The following is a 19,414-nucleotide window of genomic DNA, read 5'->3' as shown; positions in this document are numbered from 1 at the left end:
TTTTGTTTATTTATTCATGTAATCTTTTATATGTGTGTATGTGTTTCATATATGGTCACAGGTATGGCATATGTTAAATAAGCCAGAGCAAGTCTGAAATATCTGTTGCTGCCCTGTTGTACAAAACAGAAAAGTAGGATGTAGAAGGGCCGTGTTTTATCTCACACAATGTGATTACTTGCTTTACTTTACCTTGCAGTTTGATGCTGATGGTTATTTTTGGGCTGTAATTCACCTGTTCTGTGTAGGTAAGTGCTAAGCAAACCTGTAATTTACATACAGGATTGGTTTCAACTTAAAAAACAAGTCTTATGGTGACTCATAATACAGGACGTTTTTTTCCTGATGTATATGTGCAGTATTAGGGTGTGTGCAGAGAAGTATTTTGTTCTGCATGTAGACTGCAGCAAACTCCTGTGTATTTTCAGATGCAGCCACCATTAATGAACTCAGAACCCACATCTAAGGTGTTTGCAGACAAGAGATTGCATTCTAAATTTAAAAATATTCAAATTTATATATTTGTCCTTTCCACTGTTGCCAGAAGTGCTTCCTGCATAAAATAACGGTTATTAATGTTTGGTAAATTTCCATCTTTGCAATAGGATGCTACAAAGTATTCAAAAAGTCGCAGAAGTCAGGTTCACTAAGGTAAGTCAACTAAGAGCTAATACCAAGCAAAGTGAATGTTCCACATGTATAATAGAAAATTTCCAGCGTAATCCTTGAAATTCATTTTATAAATTAGGGGAAATCTTATTGCAATTCTTCACCCCAAAGTATTTGTAATGTATGAGTCTGTTTAGCTTCCATCTTAAGATATTGGTCTAAAGATGTGTATGCGTGACCGTGATTGGTTACAGCATGAGTGTTCTTGCATATGCTTCCATTCAAATTTGTTCAATCAGAAGAAATTAAAAACATTTAAAATATTATTTTTGCTTGCATTTTCCCTATTTGCACATTGATACTATAAACTCTTTACAACTAGGTATACAATCCATACATAAAGACAGATTACCTTTAAAGGACTATCTCTACTATATTAGTCTTAGGATAAATGCACAAAAAGTAAAACTGTAAAAAGCTTCTGTTCATGTTAATTACAGTACTGATTCCAAAATGTTTCTGCTAGATAAATATAGTACTCATATTTCTTAACCTGTCTCTGTATTTTGCCAGGAATGATAAAAGAAGTATTGTGCACATATGCTGTGCAGGTTTTGTTCCAATTAACAAAACATTTTGATTTGTTTCTGTTGTGTAACCATATCTATGTGATGCAATAACTGTCATGGTTCTTATTTATGACTTAAGCCATGCTGGAATTAGTAGTTCAGCAGCTGTAGAACCACAGACTGAAGATCCCTGATAAACATCTTGCTTTTCAGAAGCCAAACAAATATGGGGGGACTCAAAAATAGGATATCATCATTCTATTCCACTGCATGTAAGGAATTGCCTTGTTATTGGGTTGCATGCTTTTCACATTATCTTGTATCACATGCAAGAGAGTTATGAGAAGTGCAGAATGGTTAACGCTGTCTTATGTCATTTATGGTGATGGCCTTAAAGGAAAACTATACCCCCAAAATGAACACTTAAGCAACAGATAGCTTATATCATATTAAGTGGCATATTAAAGAATCTTACCAAACTGGTATATATATTTAAGTAAATATTGCCCTTTTACATCTCTTGCCTTGAACCACCATTTCGTGATGGTCTGTGTGCTGCCTCAGAGATCACCTGACCAGAAATACTACAATTGTAACAGGAAGAAGTGTGGAAGCAAAAGACAGAACTCTGTCTGTTAATTGGCTCATGTGACCTAACATGTATGGTTTGTTGGTATGTTTGTGTGCACAGTGAATCCTACGATCCCAGGGGGCGGCCCTTATTTTTTAAAATGGCAATTTTCTTTTTATGATTACCCAGTGGCATGTACTTCTAGAAAAGTATATTCTTAAGAAAATGGTTTATTTACATGAAGCAGGGATTTACATATGAGCGGTTTTATGCAATATCTTTTTATAGAGATCTACATTATTTGGGGGGTATAGTTTTCCTTTAAGGTAGAGACATCTTGGCTAAATGTCCCATCAAGGGCTCGAGGAACTATGGTAATTCATCACAATACAAGCTATCAAATGATTATAGGCCGCTAATAAAATAAGCAGTGTTGATTATCTGGACTTGGCCTCCAAAGGGTAAAACAACAAAAGAGAGTTGGGGGAGTGTATCCAGCCAGCAGTTCTTCAAAATCATCCAGCTTTATTCCAGGTTTCATTTAAAAACACAGAACATGGATTCACATGAATACTTCCTGTTTTATGACAATGTGACCGTGCCAGGTTCACTGCAAACTTCTTACCTGTTATGACTGTAACAAGTAAAAAGTGGTAAAAGTGGTTGTCTGGGTGCTAAAATACCTCAAGACTGTTAATTATTAGTGACATTGGACTGTAGTGGTCAGAATATAAAAGATAATGTCATGATTGTCATAGTGCTTTACACTGTATATTTGGGGCTTGCCTTCCATACATGACTGAAAGGCTAGTTATATGGGGGATTAGGATACAGTGAAACCTCGATTTTAAGTTTCCCCACATTTTACATTTTTGGTTCCACCAATTTATAATGCATTTCAATGGGTGCATTTCCCTGATTTTAAGTGATGTTTTCCCAGATTTTACATCAAAATTTTGTCCTGATGTACCGAAAAAAACCCTGCTTTTTTTCCTTTATGAATGTTATTATTTGTGAAATAAAGAGGTTTAAAATTCTAGCCAGATGTATATTTTGCTATGGTTCTGCCTGTAAATGGTCAATTCCATTTAGTCTGCCCCTTATGCAGTCCTGCACCAATCACTTATTGCTTTAGGTTGTGTATGTGACTGACAGAGAGGCCTAGCACATGCCCCCCCCCCCCCATAGTGTAATATTAATGCTGCCATGCGTAATCCTTGTTATTAACAGTAAATATTGTATCTCAAAGTAACATGGTCTCCTGTGCTTATATACTTTTAGTATCCTTTACCGGATTTTACATAATTTTTTCCTGGTCCCCTGAAAACGTATAATGGGGGTTCTACTGGGGGTTTTTCCATTCCACATGCCTTAGCGGTTTTAACTCCATATGGAGGTATGTGAAACAAATATGGCCCACAACGTGTTCTTTTGTTGCCCTTAGCTTGTTCAGGATCTCTGGAGACCTAAGTGCATGACTTTTTAGCAGGATCTACCCTGTGCTTACATGTATGCAACTAGTTCTCTCTGGCCAGTGCTCCGTTCCATGACCATGTAAAGGCACAAGGCCAAAGGCTGATTGTTTTTATCCAGTTCACGGAACTCCGAGCTGACTTTTAATATCTTCATTTTACATCTGGGGATACATTATTTATTTTGATACACAAGAAATAACATCAGTCGACACTGATTATAAACAATGACATCACCAAACACCAATTATTTTATTTATGGGTTATTTGTGGCTGTTTTGTATTATCTAAAATACTAATTTCAACAATTGTACGTTGGCCAAATATAGACTTTAATGATATTGTGATAATATTCCAGATTTGCCCTTTCTGTTTTAAGAAGACTTTAAATGCATGTCTTGCCTTGTGAATGTATTCTGCTCCTTTTAGCACTTTTCACCCTAACCATGGTAGTTTCTCTGCTTCACGGTTCTACAGTTGCTACCTTCTCAGAAACTGTGCTCCAATATGAGATTGAAACAGGCTGCCTGCAAGTATGCAGGCCGGATTCTGGCCTTGGGTGCCCTCGCAATCCCACCCCCGGGCATGCATATGCCTGAGCATTTGGGATTACGCGTACAGTATGCATCCCCAGTGCTCCTTAGGTTGCGGCTCGAAGGCATGCCACCCCTAAAATGTTGGTGTCCTAGGCCCAGGCCAAGTATAGGTATATAGCTCTGGATTGTAAGGCTCTATCTGTGCTGTTAAACCAGCAGTTCTGGGTGCACGATTGACCACAGGGACATTAAGGAGTGATATTTGCGTATTATAATCCCTAATGATGGATGTGTGTAGCATGAGGCATGTGAATACATTCTTTTTTAAGAAGGCTTTCACAGCAAGACATGAATCTGCATCAGCAAATAGCATGAACTGTCTAAAATAAGGTTTTGTCAGAAAAAGTTTCAGGCATTTTGGGGAATATTAAATAAACTGAAAAATACATCAAGCATTGATGCACAGAATGCCAGACCCAGTAATCTCGAGCCTCCTACATTTTGCTTGTATGATCCCCAGTATCCTCATACAGCCTTCAGGAAGGGCTGAGTAGCCAAAGACTAAAAACCCCCGCTCTTGGGTATCTTGTTCAGTTCACTTATATTTTTTTTTTTTTTTTCTTACAGTGACCTTGATCAACAGTATATAAACTATGTGTTCAGGTATGTTAATTATCCATAAATCTGCATGAGTGTGACAGTTGTACATTGCATGCCTTTTACTGTGCATGGATGGTCCATTTTGTACTTAAAATTTATGATGCGCAATCTCTATACCAGGAGTGCCCAAAAGGTAGATAGGGATCTACTAGTAGATCTTTAGCTGGTGATCAGTAGATCTCAAGGCACTGTCAACAAACAGCTTGTCTAAATCATCCTCCTGTTTTATTCAGATGTTTATTCTGCTAAGGTTACATAAGAAATAGTTAATAGTAAATAATTATAATAATTATACAATAATATAACAATATAATAATAATACATAATAAATAATTACATTCTTAAATATAGAAATGTACTTTTTCCCATAAATATAATATTTAAGTGATACAAAATGTTACAATACTATTATAGATGTAGATCATAATGGGACAACATCACTAAAAGTAGACCCCGCATTAGTAAAGTATGGGCAATCCTGCTCTATACCAACCCACCTGCCCATCTGTAACTGGAAATACTGTTACTGCTAACTTTAAAGGAATTGTTCAGTGTAAAAATAAAAACTGGGTAAATAAATAGGCTGTGAAAAATAAAGAAAGTTTCTAATCTAGTTAGTTAGCCAAAAATGTAATGTATAAAAGCTGGAGTATCTGGATGTCTAACATAACAGAACACTACTTCCTGCTTTTCAGCTCTCTTGGTTTCCACTGATTGGTTACCAGGCAGTAGCCAATCAGTTATTGAGGGGGGCACATGGGTCATAACTGTTGCTTTTGAGTCTGAGCTGAATGCTGGGGATCAATTGCAAACTCTGAACAGTTATGTCCCATGTGGCCTCCCTTCAAGTCACTGACTAACTCCAAGTTAGAGAGCTGAAAAGCAGGAAGTAGTGTTCTGGCTGTTATGTTAGACATCCAGTCACTCCAGCCTTTGTACATTACATTTGTGGCAAACTAACTATATTAGAAACTTTTTTTTTATTTTGCACAGCCTATCTATTTACCCAGTTTTTATTTTTACGCTGAACTGTTCCTTTAATGTAGTGGAGTGCCAATTTTAGTGATCAGAATTTCCTAGGTCTGAGACTTGAGCGATTATATGAGGGATAGCGGTTTGGTTTAGTGAATAAAGAAAGACGTCTTTTTTTTTTTTCTTTTTTTTTATATTATTATAGAATCTTATCTACACAGTTGTTCTTGCTAGTAGTTGAATGCACATATTTAACAATAGAGACAGACACCAGACCCAGCAGTTCTTGAAGAGACTAGAAATTGTGGGTGTTCCTGACTGATTCACAGTCTCATCTTTCTGAAGGTTTAAGAATGGGCAGGTATCTGTTACTGGGTTCCAGTAAATTCTAATGATGACAATTTTGCAATTAGTTTTCATTTTTTATTATTGAAGGTTTGTGAGTTATTTAGCTTTTTATTCAGCAGCTCTTCCATTTGCATCTTAAGCAATCTGGTAACTAGGGTCCAAATTCCCCTAGCAACCATGCATTGATTTGAATCAAGAGACATGAAAAATGAATAGGAGTGGCCTGAAGCATTTGCTTTTTAGAAGGGGTCAGTGGCACCCATTTGAAAGCTGCAAAGAGTCAGAAGAAAAAGGCAAATAACTGTAAAAATAAAGAATAAATAATGAAAACCAATTGAAAAGTTGCTTAGAATTGTCCGTTCTATAACAAAACAAGTTACCTTAAAGGTGAACCACCCCTTTAATGACAAAAGTGCTGCTACCACATTAAATATATAAAATCCATTTCCACCAGCCATGAAGCTCTTTCAAAGTGTATTCCTACATTTACTAGTACAGGTGTGGGATCCATTATCTGGAAACCATTTATCCAGAAAGCATTGTATTACAGAAAGGGCCTCCCATACACTCCATTTTATCCAAATTATCCAGATTTTTAAAAATGATTTTGTTTTGTCTCTGTACTAATCAAACAGTACATTGTACTTGATCCAAACTAAGATTTAATTAATCCTAATTGGAAGCAAAACCAGCCTATTGGGTTTATTTAATTTTTATATGATTTTTTAGTAGACATAAAGTATGAAGATCCAAATTACTTAAGATCTGTTATCTGGAAAACCTTGGGTCCCGAGCATTCTGAATAACGGGTGCCATACTTGTATTTATTTTTAATAGCCTACAATACTGTAATAGTGTTTGTCACAGTTTCAATTTAGCTTTTCATTTAACTCTCGTTTCCATGATCCTTTACACTGCCTACTTTATTGTTTTATGCAAGTGAAGTACGCAGCACCAACTAGCACTCATCACTTTTGTAAACCCATATACCTGCTACTAGAGAAGCACCAGGAGGATTTTTTAAAAAAATAAATAGATATAAATACCCAAACTGTTTACCCTCAACCCTGAATTTCTTCCCATGATGGCAACACTGAGCTTGAGCTATTTATGCTCTTTTCTTAAAGGGGCGGTTCACCCTTGCGTTAACTTTTAGTATTTTATAGAATGGCTAATTCTAAGCAACTTTTTCAATCGGCCTTTATTTATTTATTTTTTTACAGTTTTTGAACTATTTGCCATTTTCTTCTGACTTTTTCCAGCTTTCAAATGGGGGCTACTGAACCCATCTAAAAGCAAATTATCTAGTGATGTGCGGGCCAGCCCAATACCTGCCGGTCGGACGGGCCGACCTCCCACCTCCATTTGCGGGTGGCGTGCGTGCACTGCCAGCTTTCGACTTCTTTTTTTATAGACACGCCTGCTCGGCCCGTCCCATGAGTGAGGCAGGCGCAGGTCTATAAAAGGAAATCGGACGCAGGCTGAGGGAGGTCGGGTGCAGGTTGAATTTTACCCGACCTTCACTTCGCTACAATGCTCTATATAAGGCTACAAATATTTTATTATTATTACTTTGTATTACTCCTCTTTCTATTCAGGCCTCTCCTATTCATATTACAGTCTCTTACTCAAATCAATGCATGGTAGCTAAGGTATTTTGAACCCTAGCAACCAGATTGCTGAAATTGCAAACTGGGGAGATGCTGAACAACTCAAAACCCATAAAATAATAAAAAATTAAAACCAGTTGCAAATTGTCTCTGATTAACACTCTCTGCATCATACTAAAAGTTAATTTAATGTTAAACAACCCATTTAAAGAAGAACTAAAGTATAACTAAAGATGTAGGCTAGTAATACCGTACATTATGTGTTGGGCTTCTGTACTAGCCCAAGGGACTTACAGAGTCACTGCTGTCATTTACTGAGCTCATGGACCCACTCACAATATACAGTACACATAGAATAGAAATGTCACAATATAAAACTGATTAGTAATTAATACAGATAAGTACTACATGGCAGCTCAGAAACCAGTGCAACTAACCTCAGAATTTAATAATCAGCCCTGTAGCATCAGCTTATATTACAGCCCAACCTCATTTTCTGTTTGATAATTTGCAACAACCCCTAAGCTTAGCTTCTCAACAGCTGCTCAGAGCCCACTGAGCATGTGAGTGTCACAGACACTTTCCAAGATGGTGACCCCCTGTGACAGGTTTGAAGTCCTGGATCATTGCTGCTATCGAGATGCTGAAACTTCAGGCTGGTGCAAAAAGTTCAGTATATAAAATATGGCATTTTAGCCATATTCATTTTTTCGGGTTTAGTTCTCCTTTAAGACTGAGAACCGGGCAGCTATTCTTTATGAATAAGTGATATTGCTCCTGTTGATGGAATATATGTCACTGATGACAGACAATCCACACAGCAGCTTCCTCTCATGCCTGGCCGCTGAAGCAATACAGTATGTGTTAATGCTCTTTATACATTACTATCTAAGAGAAAGTTCATGGTAAGGTAAGCTCTTCTTACAGATCATTAACTAAAACATGCTCCCTAGGCGCTTAAGTTGTTCAGTCAGTGGGCTTGAGCATGCGGAGGCAGCATGGTTACTAATGAATAATCTTGATCTTGGAGGAATCACTCAACCAAAAACAACATAATAATTTATATTAATTGGCAAGAAGAAGCAAAACACACAGTCACATATAATCATTTTGCCTCATTGTGCATAAGGGTGGGAGTGCATGCTGCAAGGTCATTTCAAGATCACTTCTGCCCAGATTGGCTTTATATGAAATTAAAAAAGCAAACGGGCAATTCTACCTGTATTAAACAGAGCACCTCAGAGTGCAGAGAAAGGATGTCACATTGTACCCGATAAAGCTTCCTGAATGTATTCAAATAAAACAACTTCATTAAATAGTTTTAAGTAGAGGCATGTTGAAGTGTACATTATACAAAAAAGAGTTGCTCTATTTAAGTTTGAAAAACATCTACTTTGTAAACTTGATTTATGCTGTTATGTTTTTATTGAAGTAGCAGCTTCTGCAAACGTTTGTACTACTTTCTGTTTCGCATGGGGCTCCAGGAAACTAGGCAGTGACCCCTAAGAATGCCCAGGAGCCACATGTGAGCACCACGATCTTAGGGACCAACTAGGAAGCCTCTTTTTTTTATGCAGAGTGCTCACCAACATTTATATGGTGCACATAGGCACCACAATTTGCAACACACTGGGGCTCATTTATAAACCTGCACCTGGGCAGTAACCCATAGCAACCAATCAGTGGGTAGCTTTTTTTTTTTTTTTTCAGCCAGCTGCAAGGAAAGCAAACATCTGATTGGTTGCTATTGGTAACTGGTCATGTGCAAATTTATAAATGACCCCCACTGTGTCAAAAAGAATGTATGTATGTATATACACAAGATTTTGGTCAATAATGTTGCTCAAATGTGTTCAAAATAGGGATGCACCGAATCCACTATTTTGGATTCTGCCGAACCCCCCGAATCCTTTGTGAAAGATTTGGCCGAAGGTGGAGAAACCATCCCTGAACAGAGGCGGGGGCCTTGACACCACCTGTCTGCTACATACAATGCTGTTCTAACATCTGTACCCCGGCGGTTTCAGAACACTTCACACATCCATTCATGCAACTCTCACAAGTAACACCTGTATCTAGGAGTTGCATGACACATTGGATAATCCTATCACAGTAACTATACAGAATCTACACCTCTGTGAATTTCTTCAGATGTCACCTCTCTGAAGAGTTACAATGTGCCATTGTGATTGGATTAGTGGAAGAGTTTATATGACGAGAATTTCCCACACCAGTCAGTTGAACTGAAGAAGATGCTCGGATGAGTAGTGAAACGTCTTCAATTAGGGATGGGAAGGGGAAAACATTTTTATTCCTTGTTTTTTTGACAAAAAGTCACGCAATGTCCCTCCCCTCCCCTAATTTGCATATGCTAATTCGGATTCAGTATGGCCGGGCGGAAGGATTTGACCGAATCCTACTGAAAAAGGCCGAATCCCGAACCAAATCCTGGATTCGGTGCATCCCTAGTTCAAAACACAATAGTGCTTTTTGTACCATTTATCCTGTTGATTTTTAAAGGGGTGGAAAAAGTCCCCCCTCCCATGAAGTTAACTTTCCAGTGCATATGGATTGTATATATTATTACCCACTTACATGTTAGCCCCCTGTTCCCCCAGTCATATCTCTACCGGATATCCTGCTGAAGCCAATCTCCACATTCTCTCTGATTATATGAAAGGGTCACATTAATGATTGGTGCCATTAGTACTTCTTTCCAGTTGGTTCCCATTGCAGAGATTAAAGAGAATGACCAGCAAACTGCTTTGTAGCTGCCACTGTGTAGTAGACATTTTGAATATTAGGAATTCTGCCCTTTCGCTGCAAAAACCAGGTCTGGAACTTCTTGGTATTACTATGCACATATCTGTTCCTGATCTTGTTACTGAACTACATCTTGCAACATACCCCATTAGCTAAAACTATTAAGACATGCTGTGCAGTGCCCTGTTAATACTGTAAATATATTTCCATGGTGCAGTGGTTCCCTTATTTCTGAAAAGTAAAAAAAAAAACCCCACTGCTACTTCCTGACTAATGACATGCTGCTCCCAGGTGCCCGTCTGTATGAGTTATGGGGTGATATCACAGCAGTAAGAGGCATATGCAGGGTTTTTGTTTTCTTAATAGCTGACTGACTCTGTGATTATTCAGAACCACAGGAATGTGGTAAGGTTATAATAATCAAACGTCTTAGAGCGTGCAACTGCTTAAACGCTTCATATTTCACTCTTGGTCTTGGAAGTTGACAGAAACCTACACATGAATACACACATCTGTCTGTAAAGTTCTGGGAAGCTAAAGTAAAATCATTTGTTGGATGTGACTTCTAATTCCTATATGTGGGGTGCAAATTATGTTCTAATGTTGTACAAAGGCCCTCCTGTTGCAGCTACATGACCCTCCGGCAGTTTGCTTTTCGGCAGTTCTCCAATAAATCCAGTCCATTTCCATAGAACTTATGAGAAGCATGTTATGTACAGTAACTGCAGGTAGCCTAGCAGGCATGGTATCAATTTTATGGCCACCTGACTGTTACAGCTTGTTTGAGCTGAACAGCAGGGAGTTAAGAAGGAGCCACATAAATTTTCCATCAGGATGGATAATCCTCAAACCACCAAGATGACTGAATTATTGGTCTAAACAGCACTCCGCTAACTATATGTGCTCAGATGGTTGGGCCAGTACATGTTAAAGGAACAGTTCAGTGTAAAAATAAAAACTGGGTAAATAGTATATACAAAATAAAAAATGTTTCTAATATAGTTAGTTAGGCAAAAATATAATGTATAGTGACTGGATGTCTTACATAATAGCCAGAATCCCACTACCTGCTTTTCAGCTCTCTAACACTGAGTTAGTCAGCGACTTGAAGGGGGGCCACATGGTGCATATCTGTTCAGTGAGTTTGCAATTGAGCTTTGGCATTCAGCTCAGATTCAAAAGCAACAGTTATGACCCATGTGCCCCCCCCTCAAGTCTCTGATTGGTTACTGCCTGATATCCAATCAGTGGAAACCATGAGAGTTGCAAAGCAGGAAGTAGTGTTCTGGCTATTATGTTAGACATCCAGTCACTCCAGCCTTTATACATTACACATTTATACATCAATAACTATATTAGAAATATATATTAGAAATGTTTTATTTTGCACATCCTATCTATTTACCTAGTTTTTATTTTTATACTGTTTATAAAAGTGGCCATATTGCTAACCAAATGTGGGAATGCAAATGGTACTCTCTGTGGGTGCAAGACACTGTTGTACATTCTTGTATACAACAATAACGCATACATGTTTTCCTTTAAATATATCCAAGCATATTTTAAAACATATTGCATGTTGTGTGTTAAAGGGGGTGGTTCACCTTTAAGTTAACTTTTAGTATGTAATAGAACACTAAGCAACTTTTCAATTGGTCTTCATTGATTTTTTTTTTTATAGCGCTTTAATTATTTACATTTTCTTCTGACTCTTTCCAGCTTTTAAATGGGGATCACTGACGACACATGCTCTGTAAACCTACAAATGTATTGTTGCTGCTACTTTTTAGTACTCCTTTTTCTGTTCAGGTCCTCACCTATTTATAATTTAATCTCTTATTTAAATCAGTTACTGGTTGCTAGGATAATGTTGACCCTAGCAACCAGATTGCTGAAATTGCAAACTGGTGAACTGCTGAATAAAAAGCTGAATAACTCAAAAACCACAAATAAAAAATGAAAACCAGTTGCAAATGGTCTCAGAATATCACTCTCTACATCATACTAATAGTTAACTCAAAGGTAAGCAACCAATTTAAAATGTTTTAGACTGGCTGCTTATGTGTTGGAAGTCTGATAAATACTGTATATTATAATCACTGGAGTTCTCTGGTAGCCTGTTGAATACTTTAGCCAGTATGGTAGGATTGATCAGTTAATTACATTTCTTCTCTCATTTTCAGTGTTGTGCTATTGGGCCTTGCATCCCACCCAACCGGTAAATGAAAACTGCAATTCTATATTAAAAATATTTGAAGTCGGGGAATGTGCTTGATTTAAAAGGGATACTTTTATGGGTAAACATGTTTTTTAAACGCATCAGTTAATAGTCCTACTCTGAAATTTAATTTTTGAAAAGAGCAAACAGATTTTTATGTATTCAATTTTGAAATCTGACACGGGGCTAAACATATTGTCAGTTTCTCAGATGTCCTCAGTCATGTGACTTGTGCTCTGATAAACTTCAGTCATTCTTTACTGCTGTACTGCAAGTTAAAGTGATATAACCCCCCTCCCCAGCAGTCTAACAAAAGAACAATGGGAAGGTAACAGATAACAGCTCCCTAACACAAGATAATAGCTCCCTGGTAGATCTAAAAACAACAATAGTAAAAGCCAAGTCCCACTGAGACTGATGCAGTTACATTAAGTAGGAGAAACAACAGCCTGCCAGAAAGTAGTTCCATCCTAAAGTGCAGGCACAAGTCACACGACTGGGGCAGCTGGGAAACTGACAATATGTCTAGCCCCATGTCAGATTTCAAAATTGAATTTAAAAAAATCTGTTTGCTTTTTTGAGAATTGGATTTTAGTGCAGCTGGAGTAGCACTATTAACTGATGCATTTTGAAAAAAACATGTTTTCCAATGACCGTATCCCTTTAAGATACCATGTGTTGGACATTGTCTCTAAGGAGTAAAACAGAATTTTGTATATACTATATACAATGAATTATATTGGGGGCACACAAGACATTTGGGTTATGGTCTTCTGCCAAATGACCAGTTACAACAAGTGCAAGCATTACCATATTCTTACAGTGACACGGAAGTTTTGAATAGAACCAAGGGCAAGAAAAAGTGTATTAAATCGATGTTAGCCGATTAAGTGGGAATGGATTTTTTTTTCTGGGGACACAGGAAGTTTTAAGGGATGTCTCAAAGCCACTCAAAAACTACTCGATCATTTTTGTATTCTGTAGATACCTCAGCAGAAACCTGGGCACTGAACCTTTCAAGCTGTAAAGAATAGTATGGACTTTAGAATCAAGCAGTAATACATTATAAGCTCTGGCATGTTATACAGAGATAAACTAGGCATTTTCCACTTTGCTAAATGGTAAATTGAGATATATTAGGTTTTGTGTAACTCAGAAACTGGGCAGTTAACTGTTGGGTATCTTAATGGATGCATCCATTGTCCCATCACACAGCTAAACTCTCTTTGCATAATTAAAGTGTAATGGTGGCCATAGACGTACAGATAATATCGTACGAAACTAATTTTCGTATGATGTTCGGTGCGTGTATGGTGGAAAAAGTGCCGACCGATATCGGATGAAGATTTGGATATCGGTTGGCTCATCGATCGGGCTGGGCGGAAAATTTTGATCTGGTGCCTTTGAAAGCACCTAAACATCTGCCATTGTTCGTTGTGAATCGTCAGATACAGGTAGAATTCTATTGTTTTTACCTGTATATCTGATGACTCTGCTTTACACGTGTGTGTTGGAAAGATCGTAATTGTTATGTCTATGGCCACCTTAATTCCACTATTTATTTATTCATAGTACTGGTAGATAACTGACACCTACTACATTGTTTCAAGAGTAATAACAAGGGAATAGAAAGGGGCAAACAAACAGTGCTTCTAATTTCAATTACAATCACAAAGAACTTGTCGATTTCTGCATTAGTAGCCTTACGTGTGTGCATAGATTAGTTTAGTAATCATATAACATTTCCCTGTAATATCTTATTATTAATAATGACCTGTCTTTGTGTTCATCCATTAGGAGACCTCATCAGTGCCTTGGAGTTTCCATTTCTCTATTTCTACAGATTCCACTCTGGGTGTTGTGCCAGGTAATGCCTGTGTTGCAATACTAGGGTATGATGAGTTTTTCCATCTCAGCCACAATTTGGGCATTATGTTATGACTGTGTTCTAAATGTACAAAAAACATGTCTGTCTGGGAGATTCTTTGCTTAAACTTAATTTATTATCAAACATCAGGCACTTCGACTGTATTTTCTGTTGTGCTGTAGGAAGTGAGAAATTATTCCTTCAACTATAACCTGCTTTATGGATACGTTTTGGCTGCAATTTTTATAACAATGGAGAAAGAGACCACAGCATGGCTCTGCAATCTCCCTTAAAGGGGTGGTTCACCTTTATGTTAACCTTTGGTATTTTATAAAGTCTCTAATTCTGAAAAACTTTTTAAATGACCTTTATTTTTAATAGTTTTTTAATTATTTTGCATTCTTCTGACTTTTTCCAGCTTTCATTGACCCCATTTAAAAAAACAAATGCTTTGTAAGGCTACACAAGTACTGTTATTGTTACTCCCCTTTCCTTTTCGTATTCTAGTCTCTTATTCAAGTCAATGCATGGTTGTTATGGTAATTTAGACCCTATCAACCAGATTGCTGAAGACGACAAATAATAAGAAAAATGAAACCCAGTTTCAGAATTTCACTCTGTACGCCATGATAAAACTTAATTTGCTGATTCACTGCACATGCTCTGTGCTGCTGTCACTTATTGAGCTTAGGGACCAATTCAAAATATACAGTACTAGTAATTAATACAGATAATTACTACATGGCAGCACAGAAACCAATGCAGTTAGCAACAGAATTTAATAATCAGCCCTGTAGCATCAGCTTATATTACAGACCAACCTCATTTTCTGCTGTAGTGGCGACCCCTAAGCTTAGCTTCTCAACAGCTGCTCAGAGCCCACTGAGCATGTGAGTGTCACAGACACTTTCCAAGATGGTGACCCCCTGTGACAAGTTTGAAGTCCTGAATCATTGCTGCTATTGACAAGCTGAAACTTTAGGCTGGTGCAATAAGTTCAGTATATAAAATATGGCATTTTTAGCTAAATTCATTTTTAGGGTTTAGTTCTCCTTTAAGACTAAGAGAACTGTGCAGCTATTCTGGTGCTGTATATGCTTCGTATCCTTCCCTATGTTACCACAAATGGCGATGAACTAGTGTATGATTTTCTTTAGTGAAATAGAATTGTATCCAATATAGAAACTATAAAATTACATCAGGCTACATACCCATGTGTGGTTATAACATTTATGTTACAGATAACTAATCTATTCTAAATAAACAAAGCACATTTCCGCTATTTGTTTTTTATTAGCGGGATACTGGGCTTCTTACTGATGCTCGCTTCTGTTAAGTTGAGGAGTAACCTCTCATCTGTTCAACATGCGTCCTGGAATTTCGTGGCTAAGGTGAGTTGATGACTTCTCGGCGCGTCTTCTTCACTACAGGTATGGGATCCGTTATTTGGAATGCTCCAAATTACAGAAGGGTCATCTCCCAAGACTTCATTTTATCCAAATAATCCACGGTTTTAAAAATGATTTCCTTTCTCTCTGTAATAATACAACAGTACCTTCTTTGATCCCAGATAAGATATAATTAATCCTTATTGGAAGCAAAACCAGCCTATTGGGTTTAAGTTATATACGGCATATTTCTGGAATCAGAGATGGTGTATATTCAATATAAAATACTGTAAACGTTCTGTACCATTTTAGATTTAATTGGCCAGTAACCACAACAAAATGAAAGTGTTTTATATGCATTTTAATATTATGTGAACTTTGTCCACATTGGCACAGATTGTGTGTTTGCTGCAGAAGCTCTAATATAATTCAGAAAACTAAACTGCATGTGATGTTAGCCTAAGGATGAAAACCTTTGTCATAACCTCTGTTGTTGACAATAGTTCTTTACATGTGCTGTACAAACAGATATATTCATCGATGTAAATTAAATATTTATAGTTTTTGGTTTACTTGCTTTTAAAAAAGCAAGTGACAAAAAAAAAGCATTATTCAGTTAATAATTCAGGTAAAACTCCTCTTTAGTTCATAATGTAGCAGGAAATTAATACAATTCAACCGTTTAACTTAGATGGTCCATTAAATGTAGACTAACTTGGTGTTTCTGTAGTAACATGTTCTGTTTTTATGGAGCAACCATTAATGTGTGTATAAATCGGATGCCGTTGTGTGCTGTAGGAGCAGCGCTTTACAGGATTTAGTGCAAATTAATGGTTTCCCTCTTTGATTCTGCATGTTATTACCAAAAGGAGCTTAACAGAGAACTAAACCACCCGACATATAACAGGCCCCTCAGCTGCTCTCGATCTGCCCCCTTTACCTCTCCCTCCCAACACAGTGTATTAGCTATATAAGTACTCCTATTGGGAATCCTGAGCGCAACAAGCAGAGCAACAGGGTCCCTTGGTGCCATATTCTGTCCATTCATATCCTCTTCAGATCTGTAACCCACACAGAGCCTGCAGGCACATTCACAGTTTGGGCTAGTCGGGAATTCTCTTCAACTGTGCTTGTGCCTGAGTCTCAGTGACAGCGAACAGACCTGAAGAGGATACGAATGGACAGAAGATGGCACAGGGGGACTCTGCTGCTCTGCTTCTTGCGCTCCGGATTCCCAATATGAGCACTAATATAGGTAATACACTGTGCGGGGAGGGAGAGGTAAAGGAGAGGGCAGTTGAGGGGCCTGTCCTATCTCGGGGGGGGGGGGTTTGTTCGCCTTAAACTCCAACGAAAATACATTTAAACAGATCTTAACTATTTGTTTTCAGTGATTAACATACTGACATTTACAGTCTTAGAATACAGTAGAGGACTGTTAAATATTTGGTATTACTCCCCATCACAAACCCATAGCTTCAGCTTCAGGGGTATGTGTCTTTATGTCGATGCAATAGGTATTATGTAGTTTATATCGTTTTTGTGTTTATGAAGATGTTTGTTCTCCTCCTCGCATTGCTCTGCAATAAAGTTAAAATAAAAACAACCACTAAAGCTCCACTTCAACCTGCCTGCAAAATAATGATTAGGCTATTGCCACACAAGCTGTTGTCAGTGGCTGTTTTCAGCCTGCTTAATTGGGCTGACCTCAGCCAATGTGTGAGCGCAGATCTTCTCTTCTCTGCGCCTGCAAAATTACTCTCACTGATCAGCCGCTGAAAACATCCTGTGTGCCCATAGCTGATCTAAAAACCAAAGCCTCTGCTAATTTCTGACACTCCCCAACACGCCAACAGTTGTTGGTCATTAAGTTAGGTGTGTGGTATAAATCATACAAGCTGGTAAAGAGATTTTTTTACATAATAAAATGGTTGTAATGTAGCATGCCATTTTGTGCTAAATGGTTATTGGTCAGTCTCCAGGCAAACCGTACAGAACTTTGTACCAGAACAGTCTACAAACAATTTTTAGTTTGCCTTCCATGTCTGTTGCTATGACAGGCACTGCTCATAAGCATGTGTTTGAGATATGCATTCTCCCAATAGCACTTAGATATTGTAATAGGGAAATGCCATACAATCCTGCTTCATGGTCACGGCTGTGTGCTAGTTGGACATACAGTATGTAAGCTGATATTCCATCTATCCTATACATACTGCTCACATTTGCAATGAAATCCGTTCATAGACATTGCTCTTTTGCTATACACACTGCTTGTGTATCATGCACACTGATGAAGGGCTCAAGCATATTTCTCTGCAGAACTCACCAATCCAGAAGGCTCAGCCGGGTGCTACCAAAAATTATGAATAGCAGTCCACGAAAGCAGCCACGGCAACAAAGTTTGAAAGTGTATCAGTGCATCTTTTAATTAAAAGATGCACTGATACACTTTCAAACTTTGTTGCCGTGAGTGTTTGTTGCCGTGAGTGTTTGTTGCCGTGAGTGCTTTCGTGGACTGCTATTCATAATTTTTGGTGGCACCCGTCTGAGCCTTCTGGATTGGCGCGTACACAAAAGCACACAAAAGCTAATGAATTCTGATGTAATCAGTTATAAACTGTGAGTTCTGATGTCATTTCTGTCACATGACTCACTGAAATTTGTGTATTATAATAAATAAAGTACCCCCAGTTGCAAAATATGAGGATATTTTCGGCCTCGTGTTTTTATATGGTCATGAAAACTCCTCAGTAACTTATAATATAAATATATATATATATCTGCTCCCTTATGCATACTACTGTAAGACTGTAGAGACTCCTAGTGGAATAACTGGCAAAAGATTCTACTGGAGAGCCAAGCAAACGGCAGGTAGGGACATACTGTTACTATACGATAGAAGCCAGTGTGAATTTTTTTCTGTTAAGCCATCTAATACCTATGTTTTAGTTATATAATTTTAAATTGCAACTGAAAGGACATGGGAAGCCCATATAACTTTTATCAAATAAATAGCTTTTATTGCCATTTTAAACTCACAAATACACTTATTTTTATATCCAGACTCTCAAGGACCGATCTACAGGTATGGGTTCTGTTATCTGGAAACCCATTATCCAGAAAGCTCCGAATTATGGAAAGGCCATCTCCCACTGAATCCATTCTTCCAAATAATCCAGATTTTTAAAAACGGATTCCTTTTTCTGTGTAATTATAAAACAGTATCTTGTACTTGATTCAGACTAAGATATAATTAATCCTTATTGGAGTCAGAACAACCCTATTGTATTAATTTAATGTTTAAAAGATTTTTTTAGCAGACTTAAGGTATGGAGATCCAAATTACAGAAAGATCCATTATATTAAAACCCCAGGTCCCGAGCATTCTGGATAACAGGTCCCATACCTGTACTAAGCCACAACATTTCTGGTCAAGGTTTTTGTCGCCAAAAACCAGGAGAAAAAAAAAGGCAACTTTTCCAGGATTTATTATGCAACAATTCTGAATCCAAAAATACTCCAACTAAGCCCTGTCCTAATCATGTAGAGGTGAATGGCAGATGTCCTTTTACAACTGGAACATATTTCTTTGCTTTGTGATTTTTCGGGTGTTTTTGACACAGGCTTTTGGCCGACAATATGAGAAAGTCGTTATGATGCAACAAGTTGAAAAAGTTGCAGTTTTTGCATTTTCCAGTTTGTCGTTCTCCGTTCAGAACTTTTGATAAATGACTAACATTTGCGGAAATTCGTTTATTCATGGTTTCAAAAAGCACTAATACCACTAAAATTCAACTTTTAATCAATGGGCCTCACAATGTGCAATTC

At 37.7% G+C, this 19,414-nt stretch overlaps 1 protein-coding gene across 2 annotated transcripts in view; it reads left to right on the top strand.

The window, feature by feature from the left end:
- tmem241.L (transmembrane protein 241 L homeolog) overlaps positions 1-19,414 on the top strand; it is a 51,260-nt gene that overhangs the window by 13,668 nt on the left and 18,178 nt on the right. For both annotated transcript variants that reach the window (XM_018266125.2, NM_001097753.1), the window contains 6 exon segments: positions 200-248; positions 606-651; positions 4,385-4,420; positions 12,294-12,328; positions 14,126-14,195; positions 15,493-15,586. In XM_018266125.2, coding sequence (XP_018121614.1) covers positions 200-248; positions 606-651; positions 4,385-4,420; positions 12,294-12,328; positions 14,126-14,195; positions 15,493-15,586 — 330 coding nt within the window.

The sequence above is a fragment of the Xenopus laevis genome, chromosome 6L, assembly GCF_017654675.1.
Source record: "Xenopus laevis strain J_2021 chromosome 6L, Xenopus_laevis_v10.1, whole genome shotgun sequence".
NCBI classification, from domain to species: Eukaryota; Metazoa; Chordata; class Amphibia; order Anura; family Pipidae; genus Xenopus; species Xenopus laevis.
The sequence above is the reverse complement of the archived record's forward strand: the minus strand, read 5'-3'. Positions and strand labels throughout refer to the sequence as shown.